This window comes from Notothenia rossii, assembly GCF_949606895.1.
Source record: "Notothenia rossii genome assembly, chromosome: 2".
In the NCBI taxonomy this organism is placed as follows: domain Eukaryota; kingdom Metazoa; phylum Chordata; class Actinopteri; order Perciformes; family Nototheniidae; genus Notothenia; species Notothenia rossii.
In genome coordinates this window covers 2,727,474-2,748,901 of record NC_136904.1, presented here as the reverse complement: position 1 = coordinate 2,748,901, position 21,428 = coordinate 2,727,474, and the positions used below count along the sequence as shown (strand labels likewise).

Genomic DNA, 21,428 nt, shown 5'->3' with positions numbered 1-21,428 from the left:
AAATTGACACTCTTTTATCACCAGGTTCGTACCACCTCTCTAGCAGGGACTGAAAATGGCCAAAAGAGTTCCCGGCACTGAGTAGTCCCGGCGGTGTGAACGCGACATTATTGGTACTAACGGAACCAAAGTACCAGGGAAAGTCCTGCGGTATGAATGCGTCTATTGTAGATTTTAGCCAACTTTCCGTGAAACATAATAAAGAGACCTCACCAAATTCATGACAGTACCTTGTGTATGTCCTTATTGTGTCCACTTTGTTGCTCAATGAGCGCAGGTTTGTGAGAATGATGGATGGAAGTGGTGGCTGGCTGAATCTCAGCCGTAGGCGATTCTGAACGCCTCCCCTCCTTCCTTGTCTCTTTTTCCTGGTGTTTCTAAGCGGCTCCCGAGGGATGTCATCCAATATTGAAGAGCACAGATGGCTTGATGTATTTGTATGATGCCGATCGCATTGTAGCTCCAGCATAGCCTCACGGCTGTATTAGCGTAGATGCCGGGGCTCCTCGCCATACCTGCTTGTGCCGTCACTCAGGTGTTTCTTGGATAGTTGTATGGCCAGACATAGTCCGCAGAAGGCAAATGTAATCCACAGGATCAAAAGCATGGTCTCTCAAAATGACATTTCATACAGACACAACAACATTTAAACAATAATTAGACAAAACACAAGACGAACGGAACCTACTGAGACGCGCAGTGACAGGATGCCATCTCCCTCTGTCTCCTGTATATACCAGAGGTGGGAGTAAGTCATACATGTGCAAGTCTCAAGTTACTGGGGTGAGAGTCAAGCAAGTCAAGTGATACGAAATCCTGATGAATAACCCCAGTTTCCACATTTAAATCAGTTAAAAGACAGTGGTTATGAAAAGTAGAGTTTTATTTTCAACATTAGCAACGATGGAGAGTGGGGCTCTGAAATCATAATATGGGGAATAATCAGGCAGTTCGATGTGTGTGTGTAGAGGTGTGCGTTGTTAAAAGGTAGCAGCCTGCGGTCGCTCTTAAGCTGTTCTAATGAAGGTAAACACAGTGAAGTAAACAGTAAAAGGCACTGTTCTTTGCAACTGGTGCTGTTCTTCTCAGATTCTGCTGAGTTACAAGTTACTGCCTCTTGGTGCTGCAGAGATTTCATGAAGTGAAGGAGGTTTTCCTTCTATAAAACAGCTGCGGGCAGCAGATACTGTGAGAGTCACAGACATGAATTCATAGATCAAGGCAGACTGGTTCACAGACTCTCCTGTTTTGTTATCCGGTGCTTAAACAAATGGCTCTACACCCCTGGCCGAAATGTCCCTAAAATGAAGTCCGACTTCGAAATATATCTCAAATAATGTATGCACTGCAATTTCCCCAAATAAACATAACAGTCTGCAATGAAACGTCTGTGTCCTATGCACTCCACTTCCTACTTGTCGCACCGGTAACTTTCTCCTGCAAACATTTTTTTCATCGCCCTTTAGGGGCTTCGTACAATGCAAATATTTTATTTTAGAAAGTAAAGTGCTTTCGAGTCATCTGTCTCAAGCCTAAATCGAGCCTCAAGTCAGGAATACCAAGTCCAAGTCGAGGATTTTATCAATGTTAGTCAAGAAAGTCTCAAGTCCAAAAATATGCGTCTCGAGTCAAGTTATGTGACTCGAATTCCCGACCTTTTGTATTTACTTTGGTTAGAATGTTGCTGTTACTGTATCTAATATAATACAAATATAATAAACACAACAGTTAGTAAAAGTAGTATTCCGTTAACTCAATGTTTGTATTAAGTGAGTTTTTATTTTGTTAAATGTATATGTATTTATGCTTTTTAGTTTTACTTTCTCTCTTTCTTTGTCCTTTTGTTCTAGAAACCGAAAGGAAGAGAGAGACGTCACAGCTGTCAGCAATGTGACAAATCCTTTACAACATCTACACATTTAAAGTGCCACCTGCGTATTCATACTGGAGAAAAACCGTACAGCTGTGTAGAGTGTGGGACAAGTTTCACTATATCAGGTAACCTCAAAAAACATCAACGTATTCACACTGGAGAGAAACCGTACAGCTGTGAATACTGTGGGACAAGTTTCACTATATCAGGTAACCTCAAAAACCATCAACGTATTCACACTGGAGAGAAACCGTACAGCTGTGAATACTGTGGGATAAGTTTCACTATATCAGGCAATCTCAAATCACATCAACGTATTCACACTGGAGAGAAGCCGTACAGCTGTGATGACTGTGGGAAAACTTTCGCTCAATCAGGTGCTCTCAAATCACATCACCGTATTCACACTGGAGAAAAACCATACAGCTGTGAAGAGTGTGGGAAAACATTCACTGAATCAAGTTATCTCAAAATACATCAACGTATTCACACTGGAGAAAAACCGTACTGGTGTGAAGAGTGTGGGAAAATGTTCACTTCATCAAGTGATCTAAAAAAACATCAACGTATTCATACCGGAGAGAAACGGTACAGCTGTGAAGACTGTGGGAAAACGTTCACTTCATCAAGTGCTTTCAAAACACATCAGCGTATTCACACTGGAGAAAAACCATACAGTTGTGAAGAGTGTGGGAAAACATTCACAATATCAGGTAATTTGCAAACGCATCAACGAATTCACGCTGGAGTAAAACCATATTGGTGTGAAGACTGTGGGAAAACATTCACTACATCAGGTGATCTCAAAATACATCAACGTACTCATACTGGAGAGAAACCGTACAGCTGTGAAGACTGTGGGAAAACATTCACTACATCGGGTAATCTCAAAAAACATCAACGAATTCACACTGGAGAAAAACTGTACAGCTGTGAAGAGTGTGGGAAAACATTCAGGGAATCGGGTGCTCTCAAATCCCATCAACGTATTCACACTGGAGAGAAGCCGTACAGCTGTGAAGACTGTGGGAAAACTTTCGCTCATTCAGGTGCTCTCAAATCACATCACGGTATTCACACTGGAGAAAAACCATACAGTTGTGAAGAGTGTGGGAAAACATTCACTGCATCAAGTTATCTCAAAAAACATCAACGCATTCATACTGGAGAGAAACCGTACAGCTGTGAAGACTGTGGGAAAACGTTCACTTCAAAAGGTGCTCTCAAAAAACATCAACGTATTCACACTGGAGAACAAACGTACAGCTGGGAAGAGTGTGGGAAAAACGTTCAGGACATCAAGTAAACTCACAATCCATCACCGTGTTCACACATGAGAGAAACCATAGTGGTTTTAAGAGTGTAGGAAAATGTTTTCTCAAAGTATTCACCTTAAAAACACGTCATCTTCTGGAAACAGCGTCTGAGGGCATCTTAATATTCAATAAACTATTCATGTTTGTTACAGCCGCTGCTTTCTTTGTGCCATTAATTAGGTTTGTGTGTGTATATGTAAATGAGCTTTGCAGTTTCCCCTGAGGTCATTGGCCGTCCCGTCCTCGCAACATCTGAAGAGGTGATTGGATCAATAGTAAGAAGCTGCAGCGTCGGAGACAGCAGTTACAGGACCGCACTTGTAGAACCGCACACACAGGTCCGACGGAGCACGTGACTGCAGCACGGTTCATAATTCTCATTTTCATTTCATTATTAATATTATTAATAAATCAAAGGTGTCTTCAAAGAGGTGCTAGATTACTGAAAAACAACTAGAGATGTCCCCATCTGATCACCTGATCGGGGCCGATCACGTGATTTTCAAAAGATCGGAATCAGGAGAAAAAAATCGGGGATCGGGATTAAAAAATAAATAAATTATAAATACTTTTTTAAATGTTGTATTCAATGTTACAAAACAAAAATTACCATGTTCAAGTCTTAAAGTCATCCTGAGGCCCTAGTTTTGGTTTCAAATTACACAACATCATGTATGTGTAGCTTCTTTGGGGCTTGTTTTCATAGACCTGGTTGCTTATTTCTCTCAAATCTGTCAACAGAGTGGGCAGGGCGCAGTGTCTAATTGTAGCAGTAAGCTAACGAGTACTGATAAGCTTTATTTTGTTTTGATCCAATGCTGCACAACTGAACTGATCCAATGCTGCTGTGAAAAAAAGAAGCTATATCCACGTTGGATAGAATATCCAATTTAAATAAAAAAATAACCTTAAGGGACAACTTGAATGTTTTTTTTTTTTTCTTCTTAATGCATTGCATAAAGATTGGATCGGGAAAAATTGGTATCGGCAAATTGTCAAAATCAAATGATCGGAATCGGATCGGGAACAAAAAAAGGTGATCGGGACATCCCTAAAAATAACTGTTAGTGTTTTCATGCACCAGCCTGCAAAAGATAAACAAGCAGTTTGACCGAGAGGCATTTCAGTTCAGAATACATTTTTATTTATTTTAACTTCCACACTGGGGGTCTGCTGTCAGGCAGTTTTGGCAGAGCTCATATTATACGTCAGTTGTATATTATCGTTATTGCCTAAATAATCCAGTATCAGTCAGGCTATTTTACCTTTGTGTAATAACAGGAATACAGAGTAAAATGTTATATATTGACGATGCGTTAAATAGCGTTGTAGGTAAATGTGATTTAAACTAATTGTTCCTTGCGTCAATTGTAAGAAGAGCTGTAATTCCCTGCCATTAGGTAGCCTTAGCTAGCATTGATTAAATTAAGTGGATTAGATTTACCTTAATTAACAAAGTGAAGTTTAGCATCTTAACAGCAGTGCAAAAACAAACATCAATTAGTAGATATAAATAAGATATTATATATAGGATAAGCAGTAAATATATTTAGCAGGGAAGTATACAGCTGGAAGAATGATACGATTACAGAGTACGCTTTAAATCGGGTTGGTCAGTCACTGGGGGTCTGCTGTTTCTTCACTGGGGGTGAGGCGTGGTCTGCTGATCCCTCTCCAGGGAGATAACCCGTCGTGGCATTCTGAATATTGGCTGAAGGCAGTGTTTCCCCTATATACAAATAGTGGCTGCGCAGCGCCGCTGCTGAAATATGAGCGCCGCTGCTAGGGAGAGCCAGCCAGGTACCCAAAAAAAAGATGTTTTTGTTTTTGTTTTTTTTTATTAAAATAATAATAAGTGGCGACCCTTTTTCATATTTGTTTGTTATGTGGATTTGTAGTATTTGTGTTACTGTATGTTCAATAAAGGTGTATTTTTGCTAAATCTTGAGACATTGCCCCGGACACCCCAATTCAAACATGTTCATACAATACTGAATACATTTGAAGCCATTTTGACGTCTATTACCTATGTCAATAAGTTTCTGTTTTTGTCTTTTGTAGACATTTTTCATTTATTCTTTACATATAAAATGTCGCCTAAAATCTCACCTAGGGCAGCAAATTGTCTAGAACCGGCCCTGGTACTAGGCCTCAAAAGCCTTTCTTGTGCTGACATATAGAAACAAATTGGCGGGGCGCACTTGGCACGCGCACACACTAAAAAATTCCACGTGCTCCACGCTCACATTATGCTGGGCCCACCTGCCTTAGCACTGCTGCTATGACTCCATCCTAGGGGAAACACTGGAAGGGTTCCCTCCAGCAAGCTTCTGGCCTCCAGATTCCAGAATGCAAACCTTTGACCATGACCATGCCTTTGAAACAATAAGAACAAGACGTCATCTCAAGTATTGCATAGGGAAAGGCTAAGGCATTGGTGCACAATTGATATGCATTAATAATCTCAACAGATATTGCCATCCAGAGTCTTACAGCTCTTGTTACTGATGGTCTAATGATCTGTACATGGTTAACCTAATATAATAGATCATCTACACGTGACCCTCAAAATAAAGTGTTACTTAAATCAAAACACACATTGTTAAGGGCTTTTATACCCTTGTATTTCAAAATGCTCCATGAGAAGAAGACATGGAAGGCTTTGTGGACAGCATAGACTCCATGTTCAGGATCTATGCATTAGCTCAGTAGGTGTGAACTTGCGGTTATGTCCTTTTGTTTGGCAGAGTGCTTTCTTTGCATGTGCCTTTTCACATTTTTTTTATTTATGAGAACATGGCATATGGGACATTTCTTCTTGAGTACAGGCTCTACACGGACCCTTTGAATGTTTCGCCCTGGGATGATTGGGATTGCGGGCGTTGATGAATCTGGGATGATGGGGGTTATGGCAGAGTGCTTCGCCTTGCACAAAGCCAGGTGCTTTACAAAGTCTGATTTGAGCGCCAGCATGGATTGGCAGTAGCTGCAGTGGAAATGATATACCGGTCGGCAATTTAATCCACATCTGTGAATGGTATACCCTTAAACATAAGAACATAGAATTGTAGTATTATTATTTTGTGATCATATTATTTAAAAGTGTAAATTATGAATACCAAACATCTGGATCAAGTAACTGGTCATCACAAACAAATCATAGGACTTGTTTTTGATTTATTGCTCAAATGGAACTGATCATAACATTCAGGCTGCTTTTAATGCAGACACATTGCAACTCCATTTGCATTTCACAAGAGAATGTTTGCTAACTTTACCTTCATGGAGAACTGCACGGTGGAAGTGGCTCTCTAGATGGCTTTTGACATTGCTGTGTTTGGTTGGAGAGAACAAACCAGAGACACAGAACGGGCAGTGAAAGTCGTTGCAAGAAGTCGTGCACCGTTGAAGGTCCGGCAAGGATCTCCCCTCTTGGATTGAAATATGCATCTTGAAAAAGAGAGCCTAATTGGTCAAACTGAACATTTTGAAACAATTTCACAGACAGACATAAATTAGACCTAATTGTTAGATTCTGACACGACAGATTCTAACCTACATAATAGGCCGACATAACTGACTAAAACACCTCATGCAATATTACAAAACATGTCAAAATGATGAGACTGTCTGATAACTGGTAAACAGGCAGTCAGCACAGTGAAGATTATTTACAATGAATTCAAATTGTAATACAATGACTTAAAGAAGCATTTACACTGAAGACAGAACTTAGGCTACTGCTGATTTAACGTAGCGGACGCACAGATCATATTGACATGCTTTTGTCATCCGTTGAAGTTTAATTAATTAGCTGACTATAATTAATTATCAGGGTTGGGAAGTTTACTTTTTTTTAAATGTAGTAGGTTACAGATGAGTAATTACCCTCTTTAAAAAAAATGTAATAAGTAATGTAACTTGACTATGTAACTATTTGTATTAAAATGTTTTTTGTGAGTCACTTTGGATAAAAGCCTCTGTCAAATAACATAACCATAACATACGGTTTCATTAAACAAATAAACAAAATGGTTAACAGTTGGTTTTGCAGCGAGTAATCATAGGCTAACGGATGACATTTAGCACTTGTTGCGTGTATGGCTGTTCAATACAACAGAATAGTTGTTAACTTTAAAAAAACAACACAATTCACATTACTCACACTCTTACTGTAATTAGTGATTAAATTACTCAACTATGAAACCTAGTTGGGCTTGCCGAAATCACGCTAGTTTCATTAAACAAATCATGAAATATGCTAACGAAGCTAATGCTTTTGCCGAAAGCTATAGCTAACGAATAGTTGTTTTTAGAGACTTTAATACGGTTAGAAGCTATCATAAGCAAACAGATGTTTGTTTGTATTGCCTTAACACTATCACAGTTAATGTTAGCTAATCACACTTCATTTCAAGACACCGGAATTGTTATTAATGTTAAACAAATAAAACTTTAAAAGCACTTCACATTACTGACATTCTCTGCGTTGACTTTCACATTCATGAAAACGTGCTCCGTCGGACCTGTGTGTGCGGTTCTACAAGTGCGGTCCTGTAACTGGTGTCTCCGACACTGCAGCTTCATGCTACTCGATTGGATTGACGTCATCCAATCCCCGCCCGTTTAGGCCATGTCATCCGGGGGAGGAGTACAAAGGCCGGGCACGGACATCATTCTAGAGGCTCTGTATTGTGAGACAGACGCCTCCAGCCTCTCGTTGTGTTGCCTCATTGCTGTGCTTTGTTAGACTGCTTAGCAGCGTGTTAAGTAGGTGTCTTGTGCTTTGCTATACTGATTAGCAGTGTGTCGTAGTGATCTGTGTGTGTAGTATGTGTGTGTACCGCTTAGACCCAGGTTAGCTTAGCGCCTGTAGACCATTATTTGTGTGTGTATTGCTTAGACCCAGGATAGATTAGCGCCTGTAGATCGGCAACAGCTGTGTTCCCGCACAGTCTCCTTTTGTTTGTTATTTTGTGCCACTTTAGAAGTGAGGTATTTTCTTTCCTTTTGTGTACTACTGTGCATCTCTCTTTTGGAGTTCGCCTTTTGTTAACTAGCAACAGTTTGGCCCTTTGTTTGTGTCAGGCTGTTGTACCTATCATTTCGTCCTATTATAGTTACAAATAAACCACTTGTAACTTATACCAATTCCACTCTGGTTGTCTTTCTTCCCTTCGGATCCACTAGACCCAAAAGGGAACGTAATAAGGTTGTATATCCATGTAACGGGACGAAACTCAGCTAACAGATTTTTTTTTTTTTTTTTTTTTTTTTTTTTTTTTTATTAAACCTACAAAGCTAGCGCTGAGCATATGAATTGGCCATGAGCGGGGAAAAAACGCATTACTGCACAGAAACTCACTCATAACACCCTTATTACTTATCTTAACTGCACATCCAACATATCGACTATAGCATCATGAGATGACACAGAATCGATAGGTACATACATCATCACTATGATAAGAACTAGCGAAGATATTAACAAGAACAGACATCAAAACATGTGGCGCTAGGTAGCTAAAAACGGCAAAATGGCTTACCTGTGTCGTTGTGTGGTCTTCAATGGCATTAAAACGATAAAAAAGCTGCTGAAGGTTAATCCAATGTGTCTGTGTCCCTTTGAAATGATTTCTGATAATCCATAAGTAATAAACCTGCTTTTCCGTTTCCAGATATCGGAACGAGAGATAGGTTCGCTCTCATGCAAAACTGCGTGCGCATAGCTTTCATTTCTCAATGGTAACGTCTGTATGTGTATGTGGAAATGTGTGCATCTTGACCGGGTGACTGAACTACCTACTGACTCAGCAATCACTAAGTTATATTCTTGTTTAAATAGACTTCTCTGTTTCATTTATTCTAGTCTGTATAATTGTTCTCTAGTTATTGTAGCTAAAACTGTGCTTTTGAGAGATTTTAAATCTCAGATCTGCTCAACTGAACCTGTAAGACAGGTCTCAGTGGGTCACGCGCCTCAACCCTGCATTACAATAGGCAGGAACACTCTGCTGTCGCCCATCAGCTGAAAAGAGTTAACTAATTAGAGGGGCGTGGCACCACTGCTGCGAGAACTCAGCAATCAGGTGTCCATCTTAGGTAGCTCTTTCCTGGAGCGTCAGCTTCAGCCAGACGAAGACTGACAAATACATTGGAGTCACGAGGGAGGCAAAGAGGAGAAAAACAAATCCTACTTTGATTAAGCTAAGTATCTCTAGTATTTTATTTTATTCGGGTTTCTAGCCCCTCATGCTATAATCATGTTTATTTTCTCCATTCCTGTTCATGTGTCTTCTCGCAATTATCACTGGCCCCGTGTATCTCCTAATCGATATAACCGGCCTGCTCTCGTCTATCCCACATGCTCCACTGAGATCCAGCATCTAGTTTCAGGGGGCCTGTGGAACTGCCAGTCAGCTGTTCCAAAGGCTGACTTCATCTCTGGATTTCCTTGCTCTCACTGAGACCTGGATTACTCCGTCCAACACATCCACCCCAGCAGCTCTCTCCACAGCATATTCCTTCACCCACACACCCAGACCCTCTGGCAGAGGAGGTGGCACTGGTCTCCTGCTCTCTCCAACTGGAGCTTTTCCCTCTTCAAGCTACCTAACTTCACTCCTTCCACCTTTGAATTCCATGCCGTCACAGTAACCCATCCTATACAATGAACCATTGTTGTTCTCTACCGTCCACCAGGCGCCTTGGGGGACTTCTTGGAGGAATTAGATCATCTCCTCTCACACATCCCTGAAACTGGCCCTCCCGCTGTACTTCTCGGAGATTTCAACCTCCAGACAGGGAAGACATCTGAACTAACATCTCTGTTAACCACCTTTGCTTTCTCACTGTCTCCATCCCCACCAACTCATAACGCTGGCAATGTCCTTGATCTCATATTCTCAAGGAACTGCACTACTTCTAACCTCTCTGTAAACCCGCTTCACACATCCGATCACTTCTTCATTTCATTCTCTCTATCCCTTTCACACATCCGATCACTTCTTCATTTCATTCTCTCTACCCCTTTCCAAACATAACAAACTAATCTCTTCTCATTCTGCACCTGTCCACCGTAACCTCTGTTCCCTCTCCCCCTCTACCTTTTCCTCATCGGTGCTCTCAGCCCTCCCTTCCTCTGACTCATTCCAACTCCTGCCTCCAAACTCTGCTGCAGAAACACTCCTCTCTACTCTCTCATCCTCTCTGGACTCTCATCCTCTCTGTTCTCTCACATCTCGGCAGGCTTGTCAGTCCCCTCCTGCTCCCTGGCTAAATGACGCACTGCATGCTAAAAGAACCAACCTTAGGGCAGCAGAGTGGAAACGGTGGAAATCCAAACACCATGATGACCTCCTAACCTATCAGGCTCTCCTCTCCTCTTTCTCCGCTTCCATCTCTCAGGCAAAAAGCACTTTCTTTCAAGATAAGATCCAATCTTCCTATTCCAATCCCAAAAAACTATTTTCAATTTTTCTACCCTCTTGGACCCCCCAAAGCCCCTTCCCCCTCCTCCCTTCTGTCAAGCGACCTTTGTTAACCACTTTGAAAAAAAGGTTGATGATATTTGCTCTTCTTTTTCTGACTCACCTTTACTCACCGCTGGGTCATCAGACCCTCCCTTCACCCACACACTGACCTCCTTCTCCCCTCTCTCTCCAAGTGAGGTTCTTACCCTCATTACCTCTGCCCGTCCTACCACCTGTCCTCTGGACCCTATCCCTTCAAACCTCCTTCAGACTATTGCTCCTGATATTCTACCGTTTCTCACCCATTTCATCAACACTTCTCTAACTTCTGGTCCCTTTCCAAACAGTCTCAAGGAGGCAAGAGTAAACCCTCTCCTAAAGAAACCCACTCTCAACCCGTCATGTTGTTATAAACTACAGGCCCGTCTCTCTCCTCCCGTTCCTGTCTAAAACACTTGAACGCGCTGTCTTTAAACAACTCTCCTGTTATCTCCATCAGAACAACCTTCTGGATCCGCACCAGTCTGGTTTCAAGGCAGGTCACTCAACAGAAACTGCTCTCCTTGCTGTCTCTGAGGAACTGCACACTGCTAAAGCAGCCTCCCTCTCCTCTTTCATCATCCTTCTGGACCTGTCTGCTGCATTCGACATGGTGAACCATCAGATCCTCCTTCGCACTCTCCAAAAACTTGGAGTTTCAGGCTCTCCACTTTCCCTCCTCACCTCATACCTCAAAGAATGCACCTACAGGGTTACTTGAAGAGGGTCCGAGTCCGACCCTTGTCAATTAACTACAGGGGTCCCTCAGGGCTCTGTTCTTGGTCCCCTCCTCTTTTCCTTGTACACAAACTCGCTCGGATCTGTCATTAGCCCGCATGGTTTTTCATACCACTGCTACGCTGACGACACCCAATTAATTCTGTCCTTTCCCCGCTCAGAGACCCAGGTCGTCGCGCGCATCTCTGCTTCTCTAGCTCAGGGGTTCCCAAACTTTTCAGCCCGCAAACCCCAAAATAACAGGGCCAGAGACTGGCGACCCCCTGTCGACGGGGCTGAAATAAAAGTTTGAGAAACACTCCGCTAGTGGATTGTCAAAGGGGGAGATGGCTAGTCCACCCCTGAAAATTTCTATGCAAACGTTATTATTCATAATAATTAAAAAATATATATATATATATATATATATATTTTATAAAAAGAAATTGTTTTAATTTTCCATATTTATTTTTGTAATCATCTCGCGACCCCCACTTTGGGAACCCCTGGTCTAGCTGACATCTCTCAGTGGATGCTCACCACCTCAAGTTCAACCCTGACAAGACTGAACTGCTTTTCCTTCCGGGAAAAGATTGTCCCACTCTTACCTAACAATCAACATCGGCACCTCTGTTGTTTCCCCAGCACGTGCACTCCGCTCTGCATCAGCCAAACAGCTCGATGCACCCGCACTGCGAGGGGGACCCAAGTTCCCATCAGCAAAAACACCTGGGTTTGCTATCCTGGCTCCAAAATGGTGGAATGAGCTCCCCATTGAAATCAGGACAGCAGAAAGCTTACACATCTTCCGGCGCAGACTGAAAACACATCTCTTTCGACTCCACTTCGAGAGATAGAATTACTAACAAAGCACTTATATACTGATAAAGGACTGGCTTATCTAAAACCAGTTGAGCAGCACTTGAAATGTTTGGCTCTATGAAACCTGATGTACTTATATGATTCTGTTTTCTTCAAGTTTGTATCTTCCTGGTCGAATGTACTTATTGTAAGTCGCTTTGGATAAAAGCGTCAGCTAAATGTAATGTAATGTAATAAAAATCCTCCTTCGATTCTATTGGTCAGAAAGAGATGTCAATCACCAAAATCGACCAATGGGCTCCAGAGAAACTGTAAAAACGGCAATTTCCACCCAAATCACCTCAGAGGTGGATTTTAATTTTTGCTAAACCTTTCTAAAAAGGTCAAATGTCTCTTGTTTTGCATCAATCTTGATACAGGGTACTTATTATATGTTGTACTCTGGATTCCTAAAGCTTTTAGTCTACCTTACCATCATCCAAGGGTAGTTTTCACTATAAGTAAAAAAGAATTTTTGGACGGACACTACAATTTACAGTTTTTTACTATGTTCAATCTGAATTTTCTTTAAAAATAAAAAACATCTATATTGATTCTGACTTTTCTACATCCAACTCACGGGTTTATCATTACTTTGGGAAAAAAGATCATTAATTTTCCGCTTCTGAAGTGTAGTCATGGTCTTTTGTTCTGGAAATGTCATTTTCGAGCCTGAGACCTGAAAAACAGGCTCAGGGCTTAACAGGTTAAAGTCCATTAGCCATTCTGCATAGTTTTGAACAGCTGAGAGCCAAGCTAGCTGTTTCCTCCTCCTGATGTCCTGAGAGCTGTAGTTATATTTTAACTTTAGTCTTTCTGAATTGAAGTCTGACTAACAGACTTCAATTCACAGAGTCAGTCTCGTTTTATGTGCCAGGAAAAGCCCTGAGGTCCTCCTCGGCTTTTTAAATATCCCTAAATTTCCCAAAATAAAATGGGTGTGGCTTTTATCCACTGCGCTCCCAAACTGTGGAACACCAGGAAATATCAGAGAGGCTCAGTGGACATTTTTAAATCTCTTTAGATTATCTTTTTATTAGCAACCCCCCACTTTAAATGGTCTTTTAGTCATTATTATTTACCTACTTTTATATTGTTTAATTTATGATATAGGAAGGGTTTTATCTTATATTAGTTATTTAACAGTTTCAATACCAACATTTATTTGTACGTTGGTGTCTTTATATTTTAATCGTTTAACCTTTATTTTTTAATGATGTTTTTATTACTATACATGTTTAGTTTTTATTTCTGTTGTACCTATATGCTCACTTTATTTTATAGGGTTTCATATTGTTGCATATATTCACTTTTCTTGAGTCTTATCTTTCCGAGGTATTTCATTTATTATTGTCATACCTTTTACCTTCTTATGTATCTTAACCTGTTACAATGTTATATTTTGCTGCATGTATCTGTAAAAGTCTTAATGTCTGAGGGGGACTTTCTTGTTGTTTATTTTTAACTTGTGATGTGTCGCCGTTTTGTAAAGCACGTTGAGCTGCACGTGCTGTATGAAAAGTGCTGTATAAATAAAGCTTTATTATTACAACAGTTTTTTATGTTCTGACCAGCGTTCACAGTATGCCAACACAAGGCCACAGAGATGCTGTTTCTCCAATTGAATTGATGTTTGTAATGGTTCCTGAACTATGAAGAAATGTTTTACTATGCTGTGTTTCAACCATGGATTTATATCTCAACTGCTAGCCTCGTTAATATGTATTGAAGTTATTTAGTTTCACTGTTCATTAATCTGCAGACTAGTTTCTCCAATAATCTGTTTGGTTAATAAAATGTTGTGACTTTAAACTTCTATTGGGATGTTTTTGATAGTTCCTGTTGAATTAGCAGTCTGTTCTGGGTTAGAGTCGAATTGTCCAAAAATCAGCTCCTATCGTCTTTTCCTATCCACTATTCCCGGGGTTAATGCCTTTACTCAGTGGCGGTTCTAGACCAATTTGACTGGGGGGGCCAGTTATTTTCTGAGGGGGGCACAATAAATGCAGGATGAAAAAGAGAACTAGACAGTATGAAGTAATTGTGCATAAGAAAGCAATGCAATACAGTTATTGGTATTTGTTTCACTACACTTATTTATTTCAGATATATCTTATAGTTATAGTACAATTTTTGCTCTAACACCATATCATATTTATATAAAAATAAAGGCTCTAATGGGTCTTGAGTGCACCGCTCTAATGGGTCCGACTAGAATGACGAATAACGTTAGTTCCGCCTATTCCGTCATTCAATAAATCGTGTAATAAATCATACATTTTTCACTTTTTTCACTTTTCATTTTTAGGGGGGCCACAGGGGGGTCAGAGGTCAGTGTTAGGGGGGCACTGGCCCCCCCCCAGAACCGCCCCTGCCTTTATGTGTTTTAAAAGTCTCTTAAACACATTACATTCGCTATGAAATATGCATCAAAGTCTGTTAGCAACGTGTAGCTTCTGAGGACCGGAAGCTAGAAACGGACTGCCGCAATGCATTATGGGATTGTAGTTTTTCTTTTAAACATAATTTCACTGCACACTGTGGTGAAAAAACGGTGTTAAAATATTGAATAATTACATTATTATTAATAATAATACTTATAACATTAATATTAATATATAAACATGGGACTGGTATGACATATTTTAAACATTGGGAAAAATGTTTTTGTTTATAATAAAAGGCATACAACACATAGGAAGATAGGATAAAACTGCTACAATCTCACCTCCTCCGATGATCCAAAAGCCTGTCGGACAAGGTGAGTCTTTAGTTGTCCCTTAAAAACCTCCACTGAGACAGAGGCTCTCAGTTTATGGGGGAGTTCATTCCATAGGGGCCACCGCCTCAAAGGCATGGTCCCCCTTCGTTTTTAGCCTGGTTCGGGGACCCTTAAGAGGCCTTGCTTGGAGGACCTTAGGGCCCGGGTTGTTTTGTGAGGGTGGATAAGGTCGTTAATGTAGGTGGGGGCTTGGCCATGGACAGCTCCATATGTGTAAACCAATACCTTACATTGGGTTCTGAGATGGACAGGGAGTAAGTGCAGGGCAGAAAGGATCGGAGTGATGTGGCATGTTTTTTTGGACCGAGTGATTAATCTGGCTGTAGCATTTTGGACCTATTGTAGCCGGTTTATTGATGCTTTTGTTGAGGCAGGACAACAGAAGATTAGAGTAATCAAGCCGGGATGAAATAAAGGCATGGATAGCCATCTCCAGTTCTGCATTGGATAGAAAGCCCCTGAGCTTGGAAATGTCGGCGGTGGTGGCGAAGTTGATCGGGATTTGGCTTGGCAACTGGAAGGTCACCAGTTCGAGTCCCGGCAAGGCCAAGTGCTACCGAGGCGTTCCTGAGCAAGGCACCGCTCACTACACTGCTCCCTGGGCGCCGGACATGATGGCAGCACACTGCTCCTAACACTAGGATGGGTCAAATGCAGAGGAACAATGTTGTTACATAGTACCTATACTGTGAAATGACAAAAAGAGCAATTTATTATTTTATTTAGAAATACAATGGAATAAAATATGTGCAGTATTAAAAAAACAGACATTGTGTGCATTAATGTAATGCATAGAGTCTTCGATGTCGCTGGGGTAAAGTGTCAGTGAGGGGCCGGGCCTTGTTAATGAGGCCGGTAGCAGAAGAGAAGAAACTGTTCAGGGCCATATTTCAAGATTGCAATAGGCCAGGAAGCTGATCCTTGAACTGTGACATGCCTCCAACCTCTGGATTGAGTGTCGATGTTGGAGATGATTGGACAACCTGTGATTTTTAGACCTTTGCAAACTCATCACTGACTGAAAAACAGGTCAAAAATAACAACAGGTCAAAAATAAAGTTGCTCCGATTTGCATGAGAGTTGGTATACTGAGAACAGTGGCCTCACAGATTACTAATTCAAAGTGACGTTCATGTAGCCCTTGGCATCCTTGTACATTTCAAATACCACAGGTCGTGTAGTGATGTGAGGTGTACTGTCAACATCGCATACCTGAAGTCGTGCAGTCAATGTATGCGAAGTGTAAAAAGCCTTTCTCGCTAACCTATGGCTTATAGCTATTATATATCATCAAGTGTTAAATCAGACTTTAGTTCCACCTGGAGTAAATTCACAAGCTACCCTGCAGCTTTTAAGGTCATTAAAACTAACATACACACACACTGAAGGATGTTACCTCTCTCTCCTCTTCGTCGTGGTTCCACAGTCTTTCTTCTCCTTGATAAAACACTGCCGTTAAACACACTAATCTCCCTTTAATGCCTTTACTTATGTTTGCCGATCAGCCACGTGGTATAAAAAGCTACGAACAAAGAACCTGAAGCAACAAAAACACGGTTTAACGGATAAAAGCACGGATAAACCACCCTTCAGGGATAAACTAACTCTTTGTATGTGTTTTAAAAGTCTCTTGAACACATTAAATTCGTTATAAAATCTGCGTCTGTTAGCAACGTGTAGTAGGTGTGGGCGGATTGATCCCAAAATATCGATACTTCCGATATTCCTCATCCGCACCCCCCACCTCCCCTCCTGGCTCCCCCCCTTCACCTCACAGATCCTGTCCCACTTCTCCCCTGTGACCCCCATGCAACTGTCCGACTTCATGACAGGAATTAACTCCACCTGCACACTTGACCCAATGCCCTCCAAATTTGTTAAAGAGAGCCTCCCTGCCATCTCCCAGCTCATCGCCACCATCATTAACTCCTCCCTCAGATCTGGATCAGTTCCCCCCTCTCTCAAACTGGCTGCTGTCACACCCATTCTCAAAAGACCTGGACTCACACCTGACATCATGTCCAACTTCCGGCCCATCTCAAATCTCCCCTTTCTGTCAAAAATACTTGAACGTGTCATTGCCTCACAACTAAAATCCCACCTCAGCTCCAATGACCTCTTTGAGCCATTTCAATCTGGTTTCCGATCAAAACACAGCACAGAAACAGCTCTTCTGAAAATCACAAACGACCTCCTCCTCTCCTCTGACTCCGGCAACCTGAACGTCCTCATCCTCCTCGACCTCACCGCAGCATTCGACACCATCAACCACACCATCCTGCTGTCCCTCCTCCAATCATCACTCAACGTCACCGACACTGCACTCTCCTGGCTGAAATCCTACCTCACCGACAGACATCAGTTTATCAACATCAACAACTGCACCTCCTCCACTGCTCCTCTGTCCCAAGGCGTCCCCCAGGGTTCGGGCTTGGCCCCCTCCTCTACATCCTCTACATGCTCCCCCTTGGCAAAATAATTAGTTGCCACAACCTTCAATTTCACTGCTACGCCGATGACATCCAACTTTATATCTCAACAAAAACCATCACCCCCACAACACACTCCACTCTCACCAACTGTCTCTCAGAAATAAAAGCATGGATGCAAACAAACTATCTCCAACTGAACAGCGCCAAATCACACATCATCATCATCGGCCCCCCATCCCGTATCAAAGACATCCAGAATTTCAACTTCACCATTGACAGCCACACTATCTCCCCCCCCCCTCACATCCGCAACCTCGGAGTCATTTTCGACAGTCAGCTCAAATTCAACCACCACATAAATCACATCACCAGGACCGCCTTTTTCCACCTCAAAAACATTGCCCGTCTCCGCCCATCACTCTCCTCCTCTGCCGCTGAAGCCTGATTCATGGATTCATCACATCACGACTACTGCAATAGCATCCTCTACGGCAGGGGTTCCCAAAGTGGGGGTCGCGAGACCCCGAGTGGGGGTCGCGAGATGATTACAAAATAAAAATAAAAATAAAAAATGGATACATTTTTTTATAATAAAAAAATAAAATTATTATTAAAAATAACGTTTGCATAGACATTTTCAGGGGCGGACTAGCCATCTGTATAATTTCCCCGCAACGAGGCTCCCCCTTTGACAATCCACTAGCGCAGTGTTTGTGCGGAAAACTCTGGCCAGTCTCTGGCACTGTTATTTTCGGGGTCGCGGGCTGAAAAGTTTGGGAATCCCTGCTCTACGGCAGGGGTCGGTAACTGGCGGACCGCGGTCCGGATTCGGACCTAGACGGACCCGGAGCTATAATCAATACATTAATAGGGGATTTTTCGGCGCCTCCCGCTTTTTTAACGCTGATTTGGGTGACTTGTGTAATTCGTGGAGAACCGAAGAGTTTTCGTTTTGGGGGTGGGGGGGCGGGGGGGGGGAGTCCGTCCGTCAGTCCGACTTCTTCAAAAAAAAGCAAACTCTCTGAGGATGCAACTCATTTAATTCGATCATTGTTTTGACAAACATTTCACACATGGATTCCATCTCAGACACCTTTTGGCTTGAAAGTATAAATTGTTCAACATCCTTTGTTAATTTATGCAGTTTCTTTATCCTTGAATTCCTTTCATGTTGAATTGATGCTATTTTTTATTCCAATGCTTTAACAGTGAGTTTAGGCCGCGTGGCTTTCACAGCGTTCACATGTCAGCAATCATCTGGAGCTGTGTGGGAGCGCAGCAGCTTCTTCTTCCGTGTCCGAGATCCTTTGATTAATTCATTGGAGCGTGTTTTTCAACAAGTGTAGTGGTGATCGCTCATCAAAAAAGGCCACTCATGGAGGTTAGCGGTCAGAGTTCCCAACGCGTGTTGTGCAGTGGCGCCAGCAGGGGGGGCCACCCTGATATATTTGTTGGCCCCCCCACCACACACACCGCCTCTCCAGTCACGTATGCGAAGTAGTTTATCTGATATTTAACAAGAAATACACAGCCAGCGAGTCGCTTGATTTGAGCTTCCAACTCATACTGCAGCCCCTCCCTCTCCCTCTGCTACCATGGTAACACTCTGATACTCGGCGCACCACTCTGACGGCCCATCCACACTACAGCTTCAAAAAAAGCTTGCCGGCAGGCGTGTCTGAAGCTCGACCAACAACCAATCACATGAATCTCCCGCCCCTGACACACAAGCAGCGGTTTGATTGGCTAGAGCTTGTACTGGCATATGATTTGATTGGCTGACGCTTCCACCGAAAGCTTCAGAAGCTTCAAAAGTTGAACATTGCTCAACTTTTGCAGCCTGAAACGCCAGGAAAGCTCCGCTTTGCTACCCACAATTCAGTTCGGCGAAAAGCGAGGCAACGTGACTTCACCCCATTCAAATTGAATGGGCAGACGTGTTGGAAACCGTTTTTGAAGCTGTCGAAGCTGTAGTGTGGACGGGCCGTGATACTTGCGTGCACCACTCTGAGATTCTCACAGACTATGGCGTTATATTTGTGCCTCTATCCAGAGCACGCAATGAAACATGTTGAGCTTAGAAAATGCGATTGAGCGCACACTTGAACATTTTTGAGCAGAGAAATATATTTTCTCTCATAAAACTCCTGCTCCGTGCGCAAGCAGACCGCTGCACGCGCTCTCTCTCCCTCGCTCGCTCGACCTCTCCACCCTGTGCGCGCTCAGCTTTGCCTGCCTGCTCGCTCAAGTTGTCACAGCGTTACAAATGTGCCACGAAACCAACCAATCGGAGAACCCGAGAAGGTTAATTCTGATTGGCTGGTCCAGCGCTATGTAGAGAGAAGAGTTGCGACAGCGGAAGTCCAAAATGCTTGATTGTCACGTGGTTCAGAGAGACTCAGAAAGTTCCCGGAAGTTTGTGGCGGGCCATTTGAATCACGATTTGAATGCATTGATAACAGGATAGAAATGCAATTTTTGGTAGTTATTGGTCAATAAAGGTTTTGATTTGCAATATGTATACAACATATCGATATGTGTATGTAGTTACATCAATGTGTTTTTTTTTTTTAAGTAAAATGTGCTCATATTTGAGGATTAAGACAAAAATAAGAAGTACTTTATTGATACCAATTGGGGAAATGTTTACACTGCAGCAGCAAAAGACAAGGCAGTACATTAGACAGTTAAAAGACTAGAATTAAACAATCGAAAATGTAAACATCTTAAATAGAAATAACATAGCATTACAAAAAAGTAGAAAATATACATGGATAGTGTGAACAGCTATCTTACCTGTTAACATACATGTTAGGCTAACGTTGCCTTGGTTACAGAGCCTGTTGTTGTTGTTTATTGCTTTTAATTCTTTAAAACAAATATTATCTTCTTAAACTTGTATGAGTCAAGAACATCACATCCTTATTGATATATTTAGAGGGAGGGAAGGAAGGAAGGTTTCAAACATTCTGATTAGAATAATTTCTACCATTTCTTTAATTCATGGTGTTTTCAGTAATCCCCTGGTAATTGAGGACATAAGTCATCTAAATGACTAATGTAATCTTTATGACTTTCAGAAAGGACAGGAGACCGACAGGTGCCTATCAATGATTGTCAACTGACAGCACAATGAGTCAAAGCACAAGCAGCAACAGCATGATGATGTTAAATGTGTTGTTTTAGGAACATCCATGTAAATAAATGGAATTCATAAACATTGAATAGCATGCGTGCAGTTTGTCTGTGCCTTTTCCTCTGTGTTGTCCTGGCATTTCGTCTCCCCCATGGTTTGCTGTGCTGCTGGGGGATGCTCCAATCACTCATAGAAAGGAGTACACATGTACGGCTTCCCCACTGACACAGAGAGGAGGAAAGAATGGCTGGCTCAAGTCAGCAGGAGCCTTTTAACGATCACAAAAGACAACAACAGCAAGAAAACATGTGAGGTAATCATATTTTTCACAAAACGAAGACCACACCATTGGGAAGCTTAATGTCTTTTTAATCAAAAATAAGGAACAGGGAGAGGCTTGCAAAACTCTGGGAGGTGAGACTCAGGTGCAGGGTGAGGGTCTCATTGCAGGTCTTCAGGCTCCATTGAATCCCCCTGGGGTTATTGTGCTGAGAGAGGGAGACAAAGACAGGAGAAAGGGTTAGATACATCTAGCAACCTATAGGATGGGAAATGGCTGACCTATTTTGAACTTACCTTGTATTTTCACACTCACTTAAGTCCCTCTCCCTTTGCCATCAATCCAAAATCAGCTGAGCTGCAACATAATACAGAGAGGTAATAATCAACAGAATCACAAGGACATAATATGATGCTGCTAAAAACACTCACCCATAAAATACGTTTTTGTTTACTTGTCTCAAATATGCACTCTAAATCCATATCAATAGCAATGTATCACAAAAATAGCTCTCTTCCTT

General features: G+C 42.0%; 2 protein-coding genes across 5 annotated transcripts in view; one reads left to right on the top strand and one right to left on the bottom strand.

Moving 5' to 3' along the window:
• The window catches only part of LOC307028184 (uncharacterized protein), a 56,967-nt gene extending 48,509 nt beyond the window's left edge, over window positions 1-8,458 (top strand). For 3 of the 4 annotated variants that reach the window (XM_079662996.1, XM_079662998.1, XM_079662997.1), the window contains one exon: window positions 1,851-8,458. In XM_079662996.1, the coding sequence (XP_079519122.1) occupies window positions 1,851-3,179 (1,329 nt within the window). In that variant the 3' untranslated portion in view covers window positions 3,180-8,458. The remainder of the gene's footprint in view (window positions 1-1,850) is intronic. The other variant, XR_013804871.1, reaches the window with a different exon arrangement.
• LOC307028183 (uncharacterized protein) overlaps window positions 1-21,428 on the bottom strand; it is a 319,026-nt gene that overhangs the window by 116,483 nt on the left and 181,115 nt on the right. The gene's annotated exons all lie outside the window — the stretch shown is intronic.